At 39.6% G+C, this 22,634-nt stretch overlaps 1 protein-coding gene and 1 long non-coding RNA gene across 17 annotated transcripts in view; one reads left to right on the top strand and one right to left on the bottom strand.

Annotated features, from left to right (window-relative positions):
* LOC308693928 (NACHT, LRR and PYD domains-containing protein 3-like) overlaps positions 1-22,634 on the bottom strand; it is a 53,034-nt gene that overhangs the window by 19,567 nt on the left and 10,833 nt on the right. For 12 of the 16 annotated variants that reach the window (XM_081371092.1, XM_081371101.1, XM_081371100.1 and 9 more), the window contains one exon: positions 12,408-12,578. In XM_081371092.1, coding sequence (XP_081227218.1) covers positions 12,408-12,578 — 171 coding nt within the window. Of the gene's footprint in view, positions 1-12,183; positions 12,579-22,634 lie in introns of all 16 variants that reach the window. The other 4 variants (XR_014030521.1, XR_014030522.1, XR_014030523.1 and 1 more) reach the window with 1 other exon arrangement.
* LOC308693950 lies at positions 677-8,807 on the top strand. Its single transcript, XR_014030526.1, has 6 exons — positions 677-949; positions 1,463-1,550; positions 1,935-2,022; positions 3,500-3,583; positions 6,106-6,222; positions 8,710-8,807. It is a non-coding gene; the product is annotated as an uncharacterized lncRNA (long non-coding RNA).

The raw sequence follows: 22,634 nt of genomic DNA, 5'->3' as shown, positions 1-22,634 counted from the left end.
TGTTGTGTTAGATGAGTCATTTGCTGAGCTCTAGCAGATGGTCCATCAGCTCTTTCCTTTGGTCGAACAACCTGTTGCTGGGAAGAAGATTCAGTTCCCATCCGCACATTCTGTCTTTGTTGCACTTGATCAGGTAGGTCTTTGCATGTGGATTTAATTTGACTGACGTTTCCTTTTGAGCAGTTCCTTTTCTCAAATACGAGTTCATCCCATCAGATACTCTTGAGCTGTTTCTTGATCCCATTGATTCAAGTACATTAATTTTTGCAGTGGTTGCTGCCAGTTCAGTCTCTAATTCCAATTGTTCTTTCTTCCTTTTCAGTTGTTCTTCCTGTGCCTCAAGGTCATGCCTTTTCTGCAGAGCGGCAACCCGTTCCATGAGAGCAGCCTTTTCTGCCTGAGCTTTAATGCGAGCAGAGGATGTTGAAGATGCACGTGATGAAGAACTTGATTTGTGGTTTGATTTATGTTTTGACACATTAGAAACACTGTCATCCGGTCCAATGTCATCTGTGTTTACACTTTCAGCAATGGTGTGTTTTTTATGCCACCCAACCTCTGACAACCACACATTTACATCTTGTATAAAACCATCAAAAGTTTCCATTTTTTGTTGAAACCAATGATTTTGCCTTTCAAGTTCATTTTCAGGCAGTGGTAACTTCACCAATGACTCATCCCAGATAGCACACGTACGTCGGGCCGACGTTGGCCCAACATCGAGCGTCGGCCTCCCTCCCTATAACATCGCAAAGGCGTCGGCCAGGCGTAGGCAGATCTCTTGTCAGTCAGTGCTCTATTTCCCAGCTCCGTTACGTCGGCTTTAGGTCGGCCCACTATACGGGAGGCCGATGTCGCGTTGTGCTTGTGAACTTTCAAGTCGCTTTCAAACACTGGAGCGGCCGCGGCGCAGAGTTGCCATGGAAACGCCGCGGGACCACTGCGACTGGTAAGCAGGAAAACTCCCTCTCTCGCTGTTGTTTTCAAATTCACTGCTTTCAGGTGATATAAGTCTCTAAAATCACACGGATAATACACACAACTGTTCTTGACACTTCTCTTACTTGTAATTGATACGCTTATGTTGAATATTTACTTTTATAGACATGGCTTTGTGTCTTCGGAAAAAGTCCGTTAGCATCTCAACCGTTTTCAGAGAAGGTAACGTTAGCAGCTAAGTTAAGCCATATAAATTGTCTCTGGTTAAGCTAAGTTAACGTTAACTCGGTTGAGCTTTTGTTTATGAAAGTTTGGGCTTTTAATCACCTCTTATGTGTATATGAGAGGTTTTGTAAAGGTTTTACTTGGAAGTGAGCTAATTTATTTTACACAAACGTAAACATAAACGTATGTAATCGGTGACGTCACTTACATGGAGAACTTACACTTACACAAGTTACATGGTTGAAACTAGATCAATGGTAAACAAATATTGATTAAAAAAAATGTTCTGTGATTTCAGCAGCAACAAAATAACCCATAACAGAGGGAAAGCTCCACGACTTCAACATTTCTGAAGAAAGCTACTGCTGGAGAAGTAGGAAATACAGGTAGGTAGGTAACGTTAGGAAATCCAAAACTAAAGAATTAATTACTGATTTTAGGAAACAGAGGCCCCCTCTTCCCCTTACTATCATAACCTATTGAGATAATACAAGAATACAACCTTGGCACAATAATTGATAGTAAGCTATGTTTTGAATCACACACTGATGCTGTTTGTGCCAAAGCCCAGCAGCGAATGTATTTTTACCGTAGACTGAGGAATTTTAACATTGACCCCACTTTGATGAGAATGTTTTATTCTTGTTTTATTCAGTCTGTTTTAACCTTCTGTTTTATCTGCTGGTTTGGTTCCTACAAAAAACGATTAGAGAGTTAGGACGTGTAGCAAGATTGCAGGCTTTAACTTTCCCCCTCTCTCACACATTTAGCAGCTACTCCAACAGAGTGGCAAAGAAGGCACTATCTATTGCAGCCAAGCGGCAACCTCCCCGTCTCTCTCTTGAAACCAACACGGAAGTGAGTTAAACTGCAATTCATTAACTGGCCGCTTGGCCTTGCTGCAGAAGTGAGTCAAATCTGTATCTCCCTCATGTTAAAATTACCAACTTTACAGCAGAAAAAAAACATGTTTACAGCCTGGTTCTCTCTGTGGCTTTGGTCTATACAGCTAATTTTGCCCTTCATAACAACTGTGAGGGGGGTGAATTTATTTATAACTCATCCGTTTAGTTGATTAATATTTAAATTTAAGGGTGTGGCCACTTGAGTGACAGGTGGATTCCCGCTGATGTCAATGCTAGCTGTTTGTCTGCTGTTACTAGCCGTCACTTCACCTCAGCAAATGTTAGCTGCTGAACTTGCCTTCTCTGCGGTGTTTGTGCTTTTTTTCGGGATTATTTCATACAATTTAATACTTGGGTACAAAGCCCACGTCTTTGGATTCAGTCGTTGTCGTCGAGTATCGTTTGAGAGAACAACCAGCGCTGTATTTCAGTTGTTTTCCTCTGTGAACATGCACTAATGGATGTCAGACAATTCCGTTGCTTTTTGGGGTTTTCAAATTTAAAACGTCAATAAAGGCTCGTTTGTTCTGCTCTCACGGAACAGATGGATTATAATATGCTTATGTACCGTGACCGTCAGATGAAATCATGCAGGCGTCGGCGCTTTCTCCGTCCGTGCAATAAATGCACATCGATCCATGAATGAGCGCGGATTTTCTAGCGCATTTACTTGCACTTCAAAGGCAATATATCTATGGTTTAACGGTTTAACCCATTTGAGAGGCGGCCAAAATCAGAATTTAAAATGGACTGAATAAGCTCTCTACGAACTTGAGCGATGCCGCGCTGACGGACCATGAAAGAGTGACTGACATGTAACGTTATGCACATAAATATCACTGTCACACACAAACACTCTCGAAGTAATACACAGTCTCACTTGTAGCCATGTATTTAACTATTATAATATTTCGAAGGGCAAAAACAGGAACTTTTAATTGGCTTTACATCATCAGCTAACTCGATCACGTCGAGCTAGGTGATTTCAGATAGCCAGGCTCATATCTATGGCCAGGCCAGGCTCCTCAGCTCCACTCACGCCCCGCCTGTTTGCCTATTTTCTGTTATCCGGGAGTGACGCAAGGCCAAGATGGCGACGGATGGCTCCGCCCACTTTAGGCTTCAAAAATGCTCTTCAGAAACCTACGGGTGACGTCACGGACACTACGTCCATATTTTTTTACAGTCTATGATTGCAGCTGACCCTAGTCATCCTTTGTCCTGCCAGTTCAAGCTACTTCCCTCAGGCCGTAGGTACTCCATGCCCAGATGCAGGTCAAATAGATTCAGAAACTCATCTCAGAAAAGCATTTCACCTCTGCTGTAGCTTATATATAATATAGCTTAGCTATAGCTTCTTACTTGTAATAAACCTGCCATTATATAATAATATTGTTGGCTCTGTGACAAATGGTGTGTTGTGTTCCTAGATCCTTCAATGTTGATGCCCTTGCCTCCACCGTAGCAGAGTTGGGCTGATCATCATCTCTAAGGCGCTATGAACCATATGATTAGTAAGTAAAACTTCAAACATACACTAATGTCAAACATACACTAATTGTGTTGGTAAAAAAATTATGTTTTGAAAGAAGTCTCTTATGTTCACCAAGACAGCATTAAAAACAATAATATTGTGAAATAATATAACAAATTTTAAATAACTGTTTTCTATGTGAATATATTGTAAAATGTAATTAATTCCTGTGATCAAAACTGAATTTTCAGCATCACAGCTTCATATGATCTTTCAGAAATCATTCTAATTTGATGATTTGACGCTCAAGAAAAATGTATGATTATTACCAGCTTTCATTTTCTCAAAGGCGTAGCAGAATACCCAGGGCTTGTTTTACACCTATCACAATTTCTAGCCACTGGGGGACCATAGGCAGGCTAGGGGAACTCATATTAATGTTAAAAAACCTCATAAAGTGAAATTTTCATACCATGCAACCTTTAAGTGTTTTCTACCAGTTTTCTATGTGAGGAAAACGCTTAACTGTACATAGTAGTCTATTTTTAATTAGTATGGTGTTTACAGAGTTATCATTTATTTATTTTAATATCACTGTCTATGCGTTAAGTCACGTTCTGCAAGTGCAAATCTCTAAATTCAACTTTGGACTTGTATTTTACAGGGGACAAGTTCTCAAATTCACATCTTTATGCTCTTGAGTTTTGCTACTCTTTTACTTTCATAAATAACCTTCCTGATAATGTTCGGGGCTCAGACACACTCTCCCAATTTAAATCTAGACTAAAGACACAACTCTTTACAGGGCTCCAGACTGCGACCAAATGGTCGCATTTTGCGACCAAAATTTGAGAGTGTGCGACTGAATTTTACACCCAGTCGCACATGTGCGACCAGTAATTTATTTTTTTATTTTTTCACGTTAAACGTGGAAGGGGCGCGTCAATGAATCTGGAATGTGTGGCAGGCCAATGAGTGTGAGAAGAATAGGGAATGGCCACTGTAACTGGCTAATGTGTGGAGGGGGAGGGTCCTAGAGATAATCGAGCGCGCGTAAACGTCCGTGGGAAGGAGACGGAGACAAATATCAATGTCACGGACAGACACAATCGGATGATGATGATTCAGAGTCAGAGGTTTGTAAGGTGATAAAGGCCTGAACCCACTATTTTCGGGAAGACTGGCTACGAGAATTCAGCTGGTTGAGGTACTGTAAGGAGATGAACTCCATGAGCTGCGAATGTTGCAGTGGCTACCCCAGAACTGCGGGGAAAACGAAGTTTGCAGACAGTGCAGGCACTTCGCAGTTTAAACACTCAATCTCAGCCTCAAGCATAGAGTATGCCGTGACATGTTAATAAATAAAAACGAAATGAAAGTGGAAAAAACTGCGCTACTCAGCACTCATTCTGCTTCACAGACCGTTTAATAGTTCGAACCAATAATAGACAGCGCAGAGCTCCTCGCCAGTCGCGGGCCAATCGCGATCACGCGAAACAGTTACATCGTGGAGATCCAGTGAAGAAATCCATTGAGTTCGCGACAGAATTAATAACATTGCTGCGAGATCCAGTGAGAAACATTCAGATTTGACGCAGAATTCTCTGTTATAAACCATATAAGATCAAACAGCGCTGACGTGGAAACCAGGAGAAACATGTGCAATGAGCGAACAAGTTATTGAAGGCTTTAGGTCCACAGATTAGCAACAATCACCTTGGATTTACTGTAGTAACACTAACTGTAACTATGGTATACTGTGGTTATAACAGTAGCCTACACATATTTTTCCAGCACTTCAAAACTATATTATCATATTTAAATGTTATTTTTAATAATGTGTTGACCAAACATTTTTTGTTCATCCTTTAAAGACCTATTTATAAAACTAAAAGTTTCAAGAAGTAGGGAAACTCACACTTATTTAAAAAAAAAAAAAAGATAAAGATTAAATTACTATTGTAAACATAGCTGCAGAGGACACTTACTGGCTATTTTCACTCCCTAATATATATTTTGTCACTCATTTTGCTTTTGAATTAATATTAAGACATTATGAATGATAATAATTAAAGTTAACTTTATCTATACACCTCAAATTAAGCTCAGTGCTTTGTCATCCCACAGTGCTACCAAATACTTTCTGTAGAACTTAGTGCCGCTGCCCTCAAATGTTAGTCTGGAGCCCTGTGAACTTAAAATAAAACTGCACATTGTAATTTCTGTACGTTAAGGCTATTTATTATCAAAGCATTTGTCAGTAATACAGTTATTTTGGGGGAAAATGTGAATAATTGCATTGCAAGGTGATTTAAGATGTGCCCCTAAATTTTCTGCTTGCGCTCCTAAAATTTTAAGTCAGGGGCTACAGCGCTCCTAATAAAAAAAGTTAGTCTGGAGCCCTGCTTTAGCCAAGCATTCAATTAACACATCTCATAATCTTGTTTTACAGTTAATATGTGATGAAATAGTAAAAAGTGCACATGATCATCTTTTGCCTGAAATAATATGAACTGCAGCTATGCTAATCTTTCTCCTGTTGCTTCCCTGTTTCTATCTCAGGATGCTCAGCAAGTTCACTAGAGATTATAGCAGCTCCAGTTTGGATCCAGCCTCACTTGTGAAGACTTCAGATGATGGCAACTATAGATGGACATAAAAAAACTGCCAGATATTAAGGTGGGGTAAGCAATATTTCAAAAACGCTGTTGGAAACTGTTGATATTTGGAATGAACCCAAACAAACCATAGTAAAAGTGTAATACCATAATAGAAGTGACGCGCATGCGATGCGGCGTGCTCGTTTTTCCAGGCACGCATATGCCACAGCGAGATGAAAACATCTCAACTTTTCAGAATGCCACAAGCGCACCGCAGGTCATGTGACAAAAACCAACCGATCAGCTTTGGCCTTTCCGTAACAACATGGAAAACTCGGCCGAACAGCCGATCATAGCTGTACAGGGCGAGTTTTTATTTCTCATCTCCATAAATATATCTAGTAGTAAAGCTAATGCAAGGGCTAGAAATCAATTAATCCTTTGCTGATACTTCCTCGTCATCATGGAGAGCGCAGTTCATGGTTGCATAGCAACGACAGACGCCATGGGAGCGCAAGAGCTTGTAGAAAGGAGAGAGCGCTTTCCACACGTTTTTAAACGCGATATGTGAACGGCTCCTAATTCAGGATAAACTGAGAATCTATTTGGTTTAAAATCATTTTTGTTTTGTTTAAAATGGAGACCACGATAACATACATCAGAATAACATGTTTCAGTCTATTTAAAAAAAAGATACTCAATTGAATCATTAATTCAAACACTTTTAAAACCAATTAATTCAGTGTCTCATTCATAAACACCTGGGTTGGGTTTCCCGATAGCGTTGTCTCTTAGCATGCTACGAAGACTCTTAAGGTATAACTTAAAGGGTCATTTCACCCATTTGAACATTGTTTTTTATTTAAAGTGGGTCATATATGTAGTCGAAATGTAAAATAATTTTTGAATTTGGTGCCTTCGTGACCGAGAAAAGACAAAAAATAACTTCAGAACGCATTTGTATGAAAGACAACAACTCCCACAATGCACCACATTGCACAGCTCCGCAAGCCACTCCCACTAATCCAGAAAGCGCATATCTGCCTATAAGAGAAATCACTCTTCCGTCTACAAGGCTAGCTACTACCAGAGCTTGAAATTCATTTCACATTCACACAAAATGTCTAGTTAGTTGGCGAACTCATATAGTGCATTACTCCTCGTTTGTATTTCTTTCGAAAAGGTGAATTATTGCATGGTACCTGGATGTTCAGTCAGAACATATGCGGTGCGAAACTAGTTCTCAACACAAACGTCCGTGTCCTCGTCTGATTCAGAGATTTCGTCCAGGAGAAATTGTCATCGTTGAAATTCTTTGCCGCAGGCGGACTCTATCTCTGTGTTCGTAGCGGTTCGTAGCTGCATTGTGAGATCACCGGCGCCACCAGTCCGCCCTAACTCGAGCCAGTCCGGGCTCCTCGTCCGCGGCAGGCAGGTCTTCTGCCTCGGCTGCTCTTCGCTATAATGCGGCTTGTAAAGGTAGCCACAAACACCTGATTCAAGCATCAGACTTCCGAAATCCTCTTCTTCTATATCATATTGAGCACTCTCCTCCGCTATTGTCATAACTTTACATCTGTCTCCACAGCGCCTGTTAGCTTAGCTTCAAACAAGATGGAGGATATTGCTTTCAGTTTCAGAGAGTAAAGTCCCACCCAATGATCTGTAATAGGTCTGTAGCGTGAGCGCGCCCCACCCTGGGAAAGATGAGAAACTAGTGTCTGTAGTCTTAACAGAAATCCCCCCCTCTAACACTTCCTCCTACAATGACGCAAAATGACGATTTTTGCGTCATTGTAGGAGGAAGTGTAAGAGGTAAATAACAGATTTCTCCCGTCTCAGGGGAAAATGAGAGAGTGTTGCACGACCATTCAATAGTATGACTGGGTTTCTAACAATGCAAAGCTTAATGCAAATGGGTGAAGTGTCCCTTTAACTAAAGGTATACCATTTATAGGCGTGTTCCGGCGTGTATACCTTAGAAAGCTGCTAAAGATATTCCTTCTTACGTGTGACGTTACCCAGTGCTACCCGTGGCGATGCTGCTGAATCTGCTGATATCGATGGCTCGAGAATCAATTATTCACTTGTGCAGGGGCTGCTTCACTGCGTTAACTGAGAAAGCGGTGTTCTTTATAAAAGCAATTAAGAAATGTACGCGGGTTGGGTGAAAATAAACACTGACATTATGGATTCGGATGGCAATAAAATCACAGACTTACCCCTGTAAATGTTTAAAATACCATACGAACCCATGAGAAACAGTTAGCATCTACTTACAATTTAACTGACAGTCTGCTTTCACTGGCCTTTGAAAGCACTCCGCGGACGGCGCCGTCTTTTAGCACAACTATTCGCTGTATCGCTGCCATAGTTTGAGCAAACTCCCCACAACAATCATTCCCTTTAAATAGACTATTAAACCTATTAAACTATTAAATGGTTTGCCAGCTGATGTACCTTTGATTGTTGTTAGATTTTTAATTATATTATCCAGTGTAATGACAATTTTATTCTTAGCTTTAGTCCTAACTGCTTTTTCTCATTGTTTTTCACTCTGTTACAGGTTGCCAGGAAGAATCCTTCTCTACATTGTTGCTGTTCCTTTTTGATCCCTTTTCTCCTGGAGTTCTTTCTGGTGTCATTAAAATGTCTTAACTTGAATTGTGTCTGTTCATTATACTAGAGACAGTTACACACAAAATTAAGAAGATATTTTTCAATGTCAGTATAGCCTACTTTTTTCATATTGGATAGTCAAGTAACTCCAGGGCTGTATATGTACATAGCAGTGGCGATTTCTTTAAGACTGCAAGGGAAGCTCGGCTTCCCTTATAATGTCAAAAAATGAATGGTCAAATATGTACTATTGTATTAACATATTATTGACTAAAATGCGTTAGAAAACGTTCGTCTCAAAGACGAGTTCGTTCAGAATCAGTTACAGGTCGGCTGACTCGATTTCCTTCTCATACATTCCCGTAGCGTCACAGTGCATTTCCCTGTTGAAGCCCAGCTTCCATTGACTTCAATGGGGCTGCTTCGAACAGTTTTTTTCAGCGCTTCGAAACTAGACGGTCATTGGATAAATGCTGCGATTATGTCCCGCCCATGGAAGCTCAGCTTCTCTGGGGGTGAACGGGGAGTGGGCTGGCCTGGACTCCGGGCTTCCGCATGATGATTGGAGGGTCTGTCGAAAGGCTGCGTCTCCTTTTGATTGACAGCGATTTCATACAATAAAAAGTCGCTGATGTTGAAGCTGTTCGAGCTCAGTCCCATCGCGGATTTTTCAAAGATAAACTGCTCAAATCTATTTCTTGGTATTTGCTTGTCGAAATTGCTAGCCAATTTTTATAATACATTTCACACAATTATACATTTACACCTTTATTATATTATTACTTATTATATTTTTTATATTATTATTATTAGTAATAATTCAAAAATAATTATTTAAATAATAAAAAATATATATTATTATTAGTAACATTATTATTATACTTTATTATATTATTATTTATACCTTTATTATATGATTACATTCATTTTTCACAGAGCATTTTCTTGAAAAGGAACATAGAATTTACGTATAAATAAATTAATAATTTTTATGATGTAGGCCGAAAATGAGCTTCCCCTCTTTGAAAGACCAGCAGCCGCCACTGGTACATAGACATTGAGGGGGACAAGTCCTACACTGCAAAACATGCTTTTCTTACTTAGTATTTTTGTGTTGTTTCCAGTCCAAATAACAAAAAATTCTTAAATCAAGAAGCATTTACTAGAGAAGTAAAATGACATAAGAAATTCTATTTTGTTTTCAGATAAACAGAGTAATTTAAGTAATTTTTTGCTTAAAACAAGCTAAATTATCTGCCAGTGGGGTAAGAAAAATTAATCTTGATTCAATTGGAAAACAAGATTATTTTTTCTTACCCCACTGGCAGATAATTTATCTTGTTTTAAGCAAAAATTACTTAAATTACTTTGTTTATCTGAAAACAAAATAGAATTTCTTATGTTATTTTTCTTGATTTAAGAATGTTTAGATATTTGGACTGGAAACAACACAAAAATACTAAGTAAGAAAAGCATTTTTTGCAGTGTATAATTATACGTCAATAATAACAATAGTATGTCAATAGTTAGAAATAGCCAAACTGGAAATTCAATATTGGAAATTCTTGCTCCGCTCTGTTTTTAGGTTGGCAAAAAGGTTTAAAACTTACATTTTAGGCTGGTCTACCTTACAGAGACCATCCAAATAGATAGCCAATCAAATCATAGAAGGCGGGGTTTACTGTTCACAGAAGCAGAGCATGTGTTTCATCAGTTTAACTTTGAAAGAGTGCGAGGTAAGATGGAAGTGTAAAACTACTCCACTTTTTTTTCTTGAATATGGCCATTTTGAGGGATGAAAGTTGCATGTGTTCAGTATCAAAGCTATTTTATCAATTTAAGTCTCGGGGCAATGTTGACTACAGTTTATGTGCTGCTGAGTGAGTGAGTGTTGCAGCGCGATCTCCGCTCTGTGTGTGTGTGTGTGTGTGTGTGTGTGTGTTCGTAAGTGCGTGCGTCAATGAAAGCAGCGCATGGTGTCTAATGTAAAGAGTAGCCCGAAAGGTCCGACCTATAAATAAAGGTCCTATAAAACCCATGCAGAGCTGCCAAAAGATTTACAGCTTTGCATCGTTCAAACATCGGCCGGAGATCATTTGCGATCAAAGGCCGACGTCGAGGAGACATATTGCCGATGAGCAAACGATCTCTGAGCGACATCGTGCCGATGGAACTTTGTACATCGGGCCAACGTCGGCCCGACGTACGTGTGCTATCTGGGATGGTTTCTTTTGGCTTCATCACAGATGTTGATTAATTTAACCAAGTTAGATTGCACTTCATTTGCATTCTCCTTTGATTTCATGAGCTCTTTTAGCAATTCCATTAACTTCTTAGCTTGTTTACATTTCAAGTTTCTTATTTTCTGACAGTTTTCAATGAACATTTCCAAACCTTTAGCAGTGTGTTTAATAACCCTTTTTTCTTTTTCAGAATCCAGTGCAACATCGCCATCTTGTGACCGAACATCAGACATGACAATGGACATATTTGTTTCACTTTTAGCGTGATCCAGTAAACCACACGGCAATCACAGAAGGTTTCAGACAGCTGATATTGTGGTGACAGTATATGCATCAGTCAACTACTGTAGGTCCATTAATGTAGCTGTTTCTGGCTTTTCCAATAAAGCTTAATGTTGCACATACCCCTCTGCCTGCGCGTTGTCATTCGGAGTTTCCAATCTCCGTCAATCAGCTCCGCACAGGTGGCGTCAATGTTCCGTTGATTGGGAATGATGGCGTCAAGTCATGAAAAAAAACAATCCGTTCTTCCGTGGAAACAATCTTTATCCAGTTCCAATACTTTTACAGGCTCAATTTTCACTCATAGAGCACAGTTCTTACTTACGTATTGGCAATCCGTATCTTATTTAAACCAAGTTTGCCATCATGCACACAGGTAGGGGTGAAGTTTCTACGCAGACACACAAAGATTTTCCAGATATTGTTACAGTTGAGGTTTGTAGTTTATTGTAATTGTTATTGTACAAACAGATGAACATACCAGTTGATTTCCTGTTCCCAGTTGTTAACGTGCCGTGACCCGGATCAGTAATCCATGCTCTGTGGTCTGGTAAGAACCATAGATATCATATAAAGGCTAGATGTCTCGTCCGCGCTGCTGGCCAATGGAGCTCGACATCCGCACACGGCGGCCATCTTACCACAGGGTGCTCGCTCACTCATAACATGGTGCATGTACTTTTAAATAACCATAACTTACTCAATTTTCTACTGATTTTCAAACGGTTTGGTTTGTTATAAACGTCAGAGATGTAGCTATTATACTGCATACATATGAATAATTATGTTCAAAATGTTTAAGCATTCAGAATTATAGCCACGTTAATAACGTTTGTAAGAAACCAAACCGTTTGTAAAGCCGTCCAGATTTCAGCGAGATAAGAGGATTTGTGTGCGTGCTCGAGTCTGCTTAAAGTCAAGAGACTGAAATGTTGATTGTGTGTGAAAGTGTGTATTTCAGTGTGACTCTCAGTCCTGCAGTTTCATGTTATTGAGGATCAGCTCATGTGTTCAATCATTTACAGCTCAATAATCTGAACTCACAGCAGCAGAAAGAGGCTGAACACTTCAAATATACTTTACATTGTGATTCATGTGTGAGAGTCAAATATGATCTTACCACAGTTTCTCCAGTTTACAGTGAGGATTCTGTAGTACATCAGACAGCAGATTCAATGATTTTCCTATTTCATTCCCAGACAGATTCAGTTCTCTCAGGTGTTCAGGGTTTGATCTCAGAGCTGAAGTCAGAGCAGCAAAACCTTCATCTGTGACGCCACAATAACTCAACCTGTAGAGAACAATGACACACACTTCACTCTCTCAGTTCAGATCAGATCAGTTTAGCTGTGAATCCATTATTAACCCTCTGGGGACCAAGCTGTTTTTGGGGTCCTTGAGATGTTCTGACATGCCTTGACATTTGTGCTTTTTTCAGTAATTTATAAACAAGTTAATGGCAAAGGTGTAAATTCACTCTATATAGCACAAACAGGGCTACCATAATATGCGAGCAACGTGTATGTAGATGTTTGTATTTTTAAGAGAATAATGTTTATGCGTGGTTATTGGAAAAAATGAAAATGAAAGTTGCTGAATTAAGACCACAAAACACATATTAAATATGTGTCCACAAGACTTTTGACTAATGGATGTTGTCCCTTTGAGTTCTAGCTTCAAAATGATGTAAAAATAGTCTTGCTTTATCGTTCACAAAAAAAAATACATTGATTTAAATGTTGTAAAACAGGTTTTGCTTGGAAAGCCAATATGCGAGGGGGAGGAGCAGTTTACACCTTAGATTATAATGTCCCACCCACTCTGCATAATGATGAGCCATTCACTCAGGTGTGAAACTGACTGAGCCACAATGCAAGGACAAAAGATGTATTTAGAAGACTTATATTGACCATTTAAGATTTCGCTTACATCTCTCTTGTAAATATGTTTTGCTATTTTATTAAAAATGTTACAATTACAACAATAATTACAATTTCAACAATATTTCAAGTGTACTCTTTCTTTGTAAAAAAAAAAAAAAAAAAAAAAAGATTATAGGCCTACATTTTATCATATGTATTCATTAGTTTGAATATAGCCAACATTGGAACATCTAACATCTTAGTCTATGAATTTATTTTTGACAAAAATAGTATTTTTTTTTGCAGTTTAATACGTTGCTTATACGAATACATTTTATTTCAACATATTCCAGTCGATTTTTACTCATCTCAGTAGGCTATAGCAAAGCAGTTTATTCTTTCACACACAGACGCGCGATTCATATTTAGGCTAAACAGTCTTCAAATATGTCCCCTTCATTCATCTCACAGAAAGGCGAGTCATATTATAGAAATGCGATTCATCTTTTTGCGGTTTACATAGGCCTACACTAACGTTATTCCATAACGTTATTCCACACGTGAGAAAAGAAAACAGCCTACCTCACTCCTCAGCGGGATCTGCTCCTCATATCAGGAGATATTGCTCCTCATCAGCACTGTTCTGAGGAATCTTTTCTCCATAAGGTAGGCTATAATGTCTCACCCGCGAGGAGTCGCGACACGCTTTGTTTACAGCTGATGTGGGCGTTTCACAGCTCTGAAATAGTTCTCAGAATTTGCGTTTGAATAGCACGCGCTCCCCGGGGAGTGGTCACATTACTGTGAATTAGCTCGTAATGAGCTCGACAGGAGTCGCTCTCTTTTTATACAGATTACAGAAGCTGAGAATATTTGTTTTTTATATAAATTACTTCATTTAAAAGATGCGATCTCAAGCTTTATGCCCGTGGGTCTGTTTGCCTGTTTGACTGAATTTTCGCGGAGTTATAGATCATTTTCGAACGCGTTTCAAATGGGAGTTTACTGACAGAGAGAAGGCAGAAATCGCATCATGTTAATTTTTCTTTATTTGGCAAAAAGCAAAACACTTTATTTTTATTGTGAGTATACAGAATAATCTCTTATTTGCACTATAATAAAACTGAGTCTTTTATGCAAAAACTGCTTTAATAAATAACACTTTTCACAACATAGGTTAGTTTTACTGTTAAGCCGACTGTACACTGTGTGAATTTTGGCCACGATTTGGCCGTCTGAGACAAATTTAGCAAATCCTAAATTTTCCTCTGATCTTAGGCCAAAACCTGAAGTGTTTGGTCGTTAGTTTTTATTAGGGCTGCACGACTGAACAACTGAACAAAATGAAACCGCACGCGATCTGGTAAAGGCTGTAATTATTTTATGCGCAGTTTGTCAGTGAAGTACGGCTCTGTGATCGGTAGTAAATGCTGCTCGATCTGAAAGCCAGAGGGTGTCTCACACACACACACACACATACATATACGCTAAGTACACCCCGCCGCAGAAGTACGATAACACGCATCATTCCAGGAAATCCCTATGGCCATCACATTATCTGTAGCTGAATAACCAGAAGATTGAAACGCTTTGATTTATTAAATGTTGTCTTTTGTTGGACAAGAGGTTCATAAATGCTTCTCATGTTTGGAAAGATGTTTGATGTGTGTTGCTTTTTCAAATGCACATTAAAAGCGACTCGCAGTACTTTCAGGTGGAGCAGCGTTTACTACTGATCAGAGCCGTACGTCACTGACAAGCTGCACATAATAAATAATCGCAGCTTTTGTGATTTCATAATAGCGATAAGCAAAATTTATTTCATATTAATTGCGATTAATTGTGCAGCCCTATTTGATATGATCACCAACAAATGATTAATGACCGTTGAGATCTAATTTTACCTCAGACGAGATTCTGACAGTGTAGGAGCCTGTGAATAATTTTGTTGATATGCTGTTAATGAATTTATATGCATTTATGTTAGTTTCTGTTTTCCTTTAATAATGTAATGAGGTGGGCTGTACCTATGATATCAGAGTGTTTTAGTTAGATGGTAGTCAGGTGAGGGTGTGGCCAACGGGGAAAAGGGACACAGTTTTGAGACCGTGCGGGAGATTTAATGGGTCTCTGATTTCCTTTACTTGTTTCCAAGAGAAATAAATCAAGTTTATGGAACACGCGTCTACTGTATTTCCTCTACGGAAAGATGGTCACTACATAAGTCTCAAAACTCCCTGGATTATGTGTACACGAAGACACAGACTTTGCTGAGGACGCCGTGCTACACACGGAGGATGTTGGCATTGCGCAATCCTCGAACAGCGTGTGTGAGTTACGTGCCGGTTGCGGATCATTGCGGTTCGATCTCAAGGAATGAAGGTACAAAGGGTTGATGAATATAGGCAAGCGAATACGAGGAATGAAAATTTAAAACGAAATTGAGTAAATTGCTACGAACTGGCTGAACTAAGTTTTTAAATTTGAAAATGGCTGATGAATTTGAAAATGCCGGTATGGACATTCACAATTTGAAATCATTAAGCGCATCGCGCAGAGGGAATCTTGGGTCATGCACTCGCAAAATGAACGATATAAGAGCTCTTATTGATACTAATGAAAATGTTGAAACTGTGAAGGAAGGTTTGGAGAAATTTAAAAGGGCTCTCAATGATTTTAAAAATGCGCATGAATATGTACAAAACCTGTTACAAGAGGATGTGAAAGAAATGGAACGGGTAGACTGGTATGAACCAAAGATGGTCACATTTAATGATTTCTTGCATGAGGTTGATATATGGATGAATGCTCATTACGATCCACAAACAAGTGAACAACAAAATTACAGTATTTCAAATGTATCAAGGAGTTCAGTGAGCTCAAGAGCTTCAAAAGGTAGAGGTTCAAGAGTGCCCTCCAATACTTCTAAAATTTCATCTACACATGTAAAGGTAGCTGCGGAAAAGGTCTTCGAGCTACACGAGACACAGTCCGATGTAAATTCCTTGCATACCCCTTGTGAAACTTTCAAGCCTGGAAATGGAATGAATAATTATTTCAAACAACATTAGGCAGCAAAATCTTCCGACCTCAATGGAGCAGAAATAACATTATCACCACTCCATTTCAAAGACTTGGGAGCCGTACCCAAAACGCCTTTACAAAAGTTTGTATATAAACCTTGGGAAGACCAAGACAATGCACATCTGATTCAGCAACCATCAGCTGTTCAGTTTTCAGCAAATATTCATGCAGCTAGTCAATGTTCTGCTAGCCATCATTCTGCAGACAATGTTGATATTACAAACAGTATGAAAAGGCAATGCGATCTTGCAGACCTTCTGGTGAATCAGCAAAGGCAAGCAGGTCTCCCTAAATAGTAGGGGTGTAAATATTAATCGATTCGTATCGATGCATCGATTATACAGCCGACTATTCGATGCATTGATGTGTCCGCACGAGTATCGATTAATGTGTTTATTTTGCCGCCTGTCTATTTACAGCATCCGCTCCAACAAAAGTGTACAACAACCTACTAAGCTGCGGGTGGCGCTAATCTCATTATTGTCTTCTACTTCACATGCGTTACTTACGTTTCACAGTCTATGTTCACACACACTGTTGAGTCTGACTTTCGATGGAACCGTCAGATCGAGCTGGCAATGAAAGTGAAATGTTACACAGTCCAGTCAGCGTCAAGTCATGGATGTGGAAGTATTTTGGCTTCAGGAAAACAGATGGAGCAGTGGTAAGAGATGTTGTCGTTTGTCTGATTGCACTTTATTGTAACTCCCATTTCACACATACTCCATTTGCAGTGCGTATGCGGTGCATATTTTTTTCCGTACCCATGTTAACAGGTTAGAGCTTTCACACTGCACGTGGTTGCGGTCCGTTTATCCGTTCCAGGAGCGGTGCGTATACAGCAGTGCAGCGATCGTTTCCGCACCGAGTCTATTTCTGCTGTGCTGCACGCACTGAATTAAAGTGACAGCGCATGTTTCGTGGTCAAAATGAACACAGATTGACATGAAAAATGTAGTAAATTCACCATAAATGTGTTTAATAATCTCACCATAAATGTATTTAATTTAATTCTACTATTTTTCACAGTCATCTTTTTTACTTTAAGACTGGGGTAAAGCAAGGAAAACTACAATTTACCTCAACAAGGCGACATAATGAACAACACTCGTCTCATTCGTGGAGGTGGAAAAACAATTTCTTTGTGACATGCAATTGTATTCTGTATTCTCAATAAAAGGCAATTTTATTTTAAACAAAATTATTTTTGTTGATTTATTTGAAACTTAATAGATATCATGTAAAAATATCTAGTATTAAATCGTATCGAATCGTATCACAAGGAATTCTGAAGTTTCGAAAATAATCGAATCATTGGCTTAAGAAATCGGTATCGTATCGAATCGTTATGAAGGCTCCGATTTACACCCCTACTAAAAAGGAGATACCAGTGTTTGATGGCGATCCTTTAAAATATAAATTATTCATGCGAGCCTTCAAATATAATATTGAGGATAAGACCAGCAGTAATCAAGATCGACTGTACTTTTTAGAGCAATATACAACAGGAAAACCAAAAGACTTGGTTCAAAGCTGTCTCCATATGACTGCTGACAAAGGGTATAAGGAGGCAATGTGGCTTCTTGAATGCTATTTTGGAGATGAATTCAAAATTATTAGTGCATACAGAGAAAGCACTTAATTGGAATAGCATTCCACAAGATGATGAGAAAGAATTATGCTCTGTTTTTTGCGAGGCTGCTGCAGTGCAGCACAGGATCTTTCCAATACTTCAGAATTGGACTTGCCTTCCAACTTGAAGATGATTGTTTCAAAGCTTCCTTATAAGTTGAGGGAGAATTGGAGATCGTCAGCATATGACATATGAGAACAAACTAAACAAAGGCCTAGGTTTCATAACCTAGTGATGTTTATTGAGAAGCAAGCCAGAATTCTGCAAGATCCTGTTTTCAGAGATATTCATAATACTGCATCAAATATGAAAGTTAAACGGGTCATGCAGCCATTCAAATCCAGCAGTAAAAGGAGTTTTGTTACTGCAGTTTCACTGGTTAATACTAAACTGCAAGGTAACGTTACAGCTAACAAGGACAAACAAGACATTGGAAATAGCTACGCTAACAACGCTAGCAATTTTGCCTGCCTATTTTGTTCAGGGATCCATGCAATGGAAGTTTGTCATCTGATGGCTAGAAAGCCTCATAAACAAAAGGTTGAATTCCTTAAAACCAATGGATTCTGTTTTGTATGTTTTACCAAAGGGCACATGAGCAAAACATGCAAAAGACATCTCACTTGTCATATCTGTAAAAGGAAAAATCCTACAATTTTGCTCTTTGAAGAGAATACATCTAAGATGTGTACTGAATCTCCAAGAACACAAAATGATTCTCTCAAAGGTAACACTGGTCTTATAGAAGTTAAGGGCAATTCTGTCACCATTGCTATGGTATCAATTGATCAAACAGGGGCCGGCACCTCAGACTGCAAGCTGGCAATAGTACCAGTTAAAATCAAGGCAATTAGAGGTAATCATGCGATTCGTACATATGCCTTTTTGGATCCCGGAAGCTCTGCAACATTCTGTACGGAGAAGCTAATGGAAAAACTTTGTGTAAGTGGAAGGAAGACTGACATCCTACTGAAAACAATGGGTCACGAGAAACCAATAAAAACCTACAGACTGACTGGTCAGGAGGTGAGCAGTCATGATAGCAATTGCTTCATAGAGTTACCTAAGGTGTTCACTCAAAGCTTCCTGTAAGTCAAGAAAACATTCCAAAGGAAGAGGACATTAGGAGGTGGCCATACCTGGATGATGTTCATTTGAAGTCCATTAAGGCTGACGTGGACCTCTTAATAGGAGTGAATGTTCCTAAGGCAATGGAGCCTCTAAAAGTTATTAACAGCCAAGGAGATGGACCTTACGCAGTCCAAACATGCCTAGGATGGCTTATTAATGGTCCTTTGAGCAGCCACTCTGCAAATATCGTCAATCGCATGTCACCTCCAACAGGATTTATGTGGACAGACTGGAGAAGTTGTTGATTAATCAATACAATCAAGATTTTGCAGAACAAGCCTACAACGAAAAGAAGGAACTCTCCTATGAGGATAAGCAGTTTTTGACCATTGCAAATGATTATATTAAGGTGGGGGGTGGTCATTATGAATTACGACTCCCATTTAGGAGAGATAATATCAACATGCCAAATAATAGAGAAGTAGCCGAGCAGAGAGCGCTTAACCTCCTTAAAAAATTCAGAAGGGATGAGTCATTTCTAAAAGACTACAAAGGCTTCATGGAAGATATCCTAGAAAAGGGATATGCTGAAAAGGTACCTGTTGAGCAGCTTCACAGAAGAGATGGAAGAATGTGGTATATCCCACATCATGGGGTGTATCATAAGAGAAAAGGGAAGATACGAGTAGTCTTTGATTGTACTTCCACCTTTCGAAGCACCTCTTTGAATTCAGAGCTTTTGCAAGGCCCAGATCTTACCAACACCCTTTTGGGTATACTTCTCAGATTTCGATAGGAAGCTGTAGCAGTCATGGCAGATATTGAGGGAATGTTCCATCAGGTCAAGGTCCCAAAGGAGGATACAGAATTCCTGAGATTCCTATGGTGGCCCGATGGAAACATAAGTGGTTTGTTATCTGAATATCGGATGACTGTACATCTTTTTGGGGCAGTCTCGTCGCAGAGTTGCGCAAATTTTGCCCTCAGAAGGACAGCTGAAGATAATGAAGGAAAGGCTGAGGCAGAAGTTCTTAGCACCATTCTGAACAACTTTTACTTTGATGACTGCCTCAAATCTGTGCAAAATGAGGAACAGGCTGTGGACTTAGTACATGAACTTCAAGCTACATGTGCCAGTGACGGGTTCAAACTCACAAAATGGGTCAGCAATAGTCGTATTGTTCTTTCTTCCATTCCAGAGGATGACAGAGCAAAAGATATTAAGGCTTTAGACCTTGGAAAGGATAAATTGCCCATGGATCGGGCACTTGGCATTCAATGGGATGTGAAAACTGATACTTTCTTCATTAGAATCAGCCACAAGCAACAGTTGATCAGCAGAAGAAGCATTCTGTCGATTGTTAATTCGATCTACGACCCATTCGGGTTTCTAGCACCTTTAACTCTTCTTGCTAAAAAAATTGTTCAAGAACTGTGCCGAATGAATTTTGGGTGGGATGAAGAAATCCCTGAAAGTCTTGCACATCAATGGAAGAATTTGCTGGGTGAGCTTGAGAAGTTATCAAACTTCAACATTGGTAGGTGTCTTAAACCGATCAATTTCGAGAAGCCTACGAGAGTCCAGCTGCATCATTTTTGTGATGCCAGTGAAGTTGGTTATGGCACCACTAGCTATCCTAGGCTCACCAACATGACAGGCCAAACTCATACAGCTCTGATAATAGGCAAGGCAAGAGTTGCCCCTCTTAAGACCATCACCATTCCAAGGTTGGAACTTGCAGCTGCTGTTTTAGCAGCTTGTATTGACAGAATGCTGAAACAGGAACTTGAGTTACCAGTACAAAATTCAGTTTTTTGGACGGACAGTACTTCTGTGCTCAAGTATATTTGTAATGACAAAAGAAGGTTGCAGACCTATGTAGCAAATCGAGTAAGCATTATTCGAGACCTCTCACAAAAATCCCAATGGAAATATGTGCAGATAACTTTGAATCCTGCAGATGATGCATCATGAGGACTGGCAGTCCATTCTTTTCTCGACAGAGAGCGATGGTGTAAAGGCCCAGATTTTCTTAGAAAGCCTGAAACAACCTGGCCAGATTTTCCCATGAACCTTCTACTCTAGAAGATAACAATCCAGAGCTCAAGAAAACAGCTGTCACATTTACTGCAGCTGTTACACCGAATGAAAATCCACTCACCCATTTTATTAAGAGATTCTCATCCTGGGATCGCCTGAGAAAGATGGCAGCATGGATTTTGAAGTTCAAGTCTATTCTTAGACTTTTGAATAAAAAAAGAAAAGAAATCATGTCATCAATCTCTTTACAAGATCCTAATTACAAGCAGCAGACGGATTATCTAATGACAAATTTCAAAAAACAGCTTGGTCCCCAAACCCTCTCCCTAGAGGATCTTGAATATGCAGAGAAAGCACTTGTGATTCATACTCAACAGAACTCTTTCTGTGATGAAATTGCATCACTAAAAAGAGGAAGCAATATTAAAGAGAGCAGTAGAATCTACAAGTTGGACCCAATCTTCAAGGATGGTGTCTTAAGAGTCAGAGGAAGACTAAGCAAGCTTGCAATGCCTGATGAGATAATACATCCTGCCATTCTCCCTAGTGATTGTTATCTGTCAAAACTACTCTTGAATCACATTCACTCCAAGGTAGGTCATTGTGGAAGGAACCAAATGTTATCTATTCTCAGAAGGAAATCCTGGATCATTAAGGCCAATTCAGCAGCAAGGCGGATCATTCGTGAATGTCTTCTGTGCCGATGATGGAATTCTTCTGCAATGCAACAGAAGAATTACACATGCTTTGACTCCTTTCACTCACGTTGGCCTAGACCAGTGGTTCCCAAACCTGTCCTGGAGGACCCCCAACACTGCACGTTTTCTTTGTCTCCCTAATCAAACACACCTGATTCAACTCATCAGCTCATTATCACATGGGTTAATGAGCTGATGAGTTGAAGAAAACGTGCAGTGTTGGGGGGCCTTCAGGACAGGTTTGGGAACCACTGGCCTAGACTATTATGGACCCATAGAAGTGAAAAGAGGACGGAGTCTAGCAAAGAGATATGGGGCTCTTTTTACCTGTCTTATATCTAGAGCCGTACATCTTGAAGTTGTTTATTCACTGGATACGGATTCTTGCATCTCAGTCTCTACAACGTTTTATCTGTAGAAGAGGACAAGTCAAAGAAATAGTCTCTGACAATGGAACAAGTTTCGTAGGAGCAGAACGAGAGCTAAAAAGAGCGCTTGCTCATCTTAATATCAGCAAGATTCAGAATGTGATGCTAGACGAAGGAATCAAGTGGACATTTAATCCTCCGTATGGCTCTCATCATGGCGGTGCGTGGGAAAGACTCATTCGTCTCATTAAGAAATCTTTATATTCAATCACAAGACAACAAACTCTAGATGACGAAGGCTTGCAACTTGCAACTTTGTGAAATTGAGGCCATTCATAACGACCGAACTATAAGTTTCTGAAGATGCCAGAGATCCTGAGGCATTAACTCCCAACCATCTTTTGCAATTGAAAGGTCAAGTTTCTTTCCCCCCTGGTACCTTTGAAAGAAATGATACCTATTCAAGAAGGAGGTGGAGACAGATACAATATATTGCTAACCTTTTTTGGAAGCGACGGACTAGAGAATACCTTCCACTTTTGCAAGAGAGACAGAAGTGGAATGAAGTTAGGAAAAATCTTAAATCGGGG

The sequence above is a fragment of the Scardinius erythrophthalmus genome, assembly GCF_964197995.2.
Source record: "Scardinius erythrophthalmus genome assembly, chromosome: 7".
Lineage (NCBI taxonomy): Eukaryota > Metazoa > Chordata > Actinopteri > Cypriniformes > Leuciscidae > Scardinius > Scardinius erythrophthalmus.
Note: the sequence above shows the minus strand (reverse complement) of the source record. Positions and strands in the feature narration are given on the sequence as shown.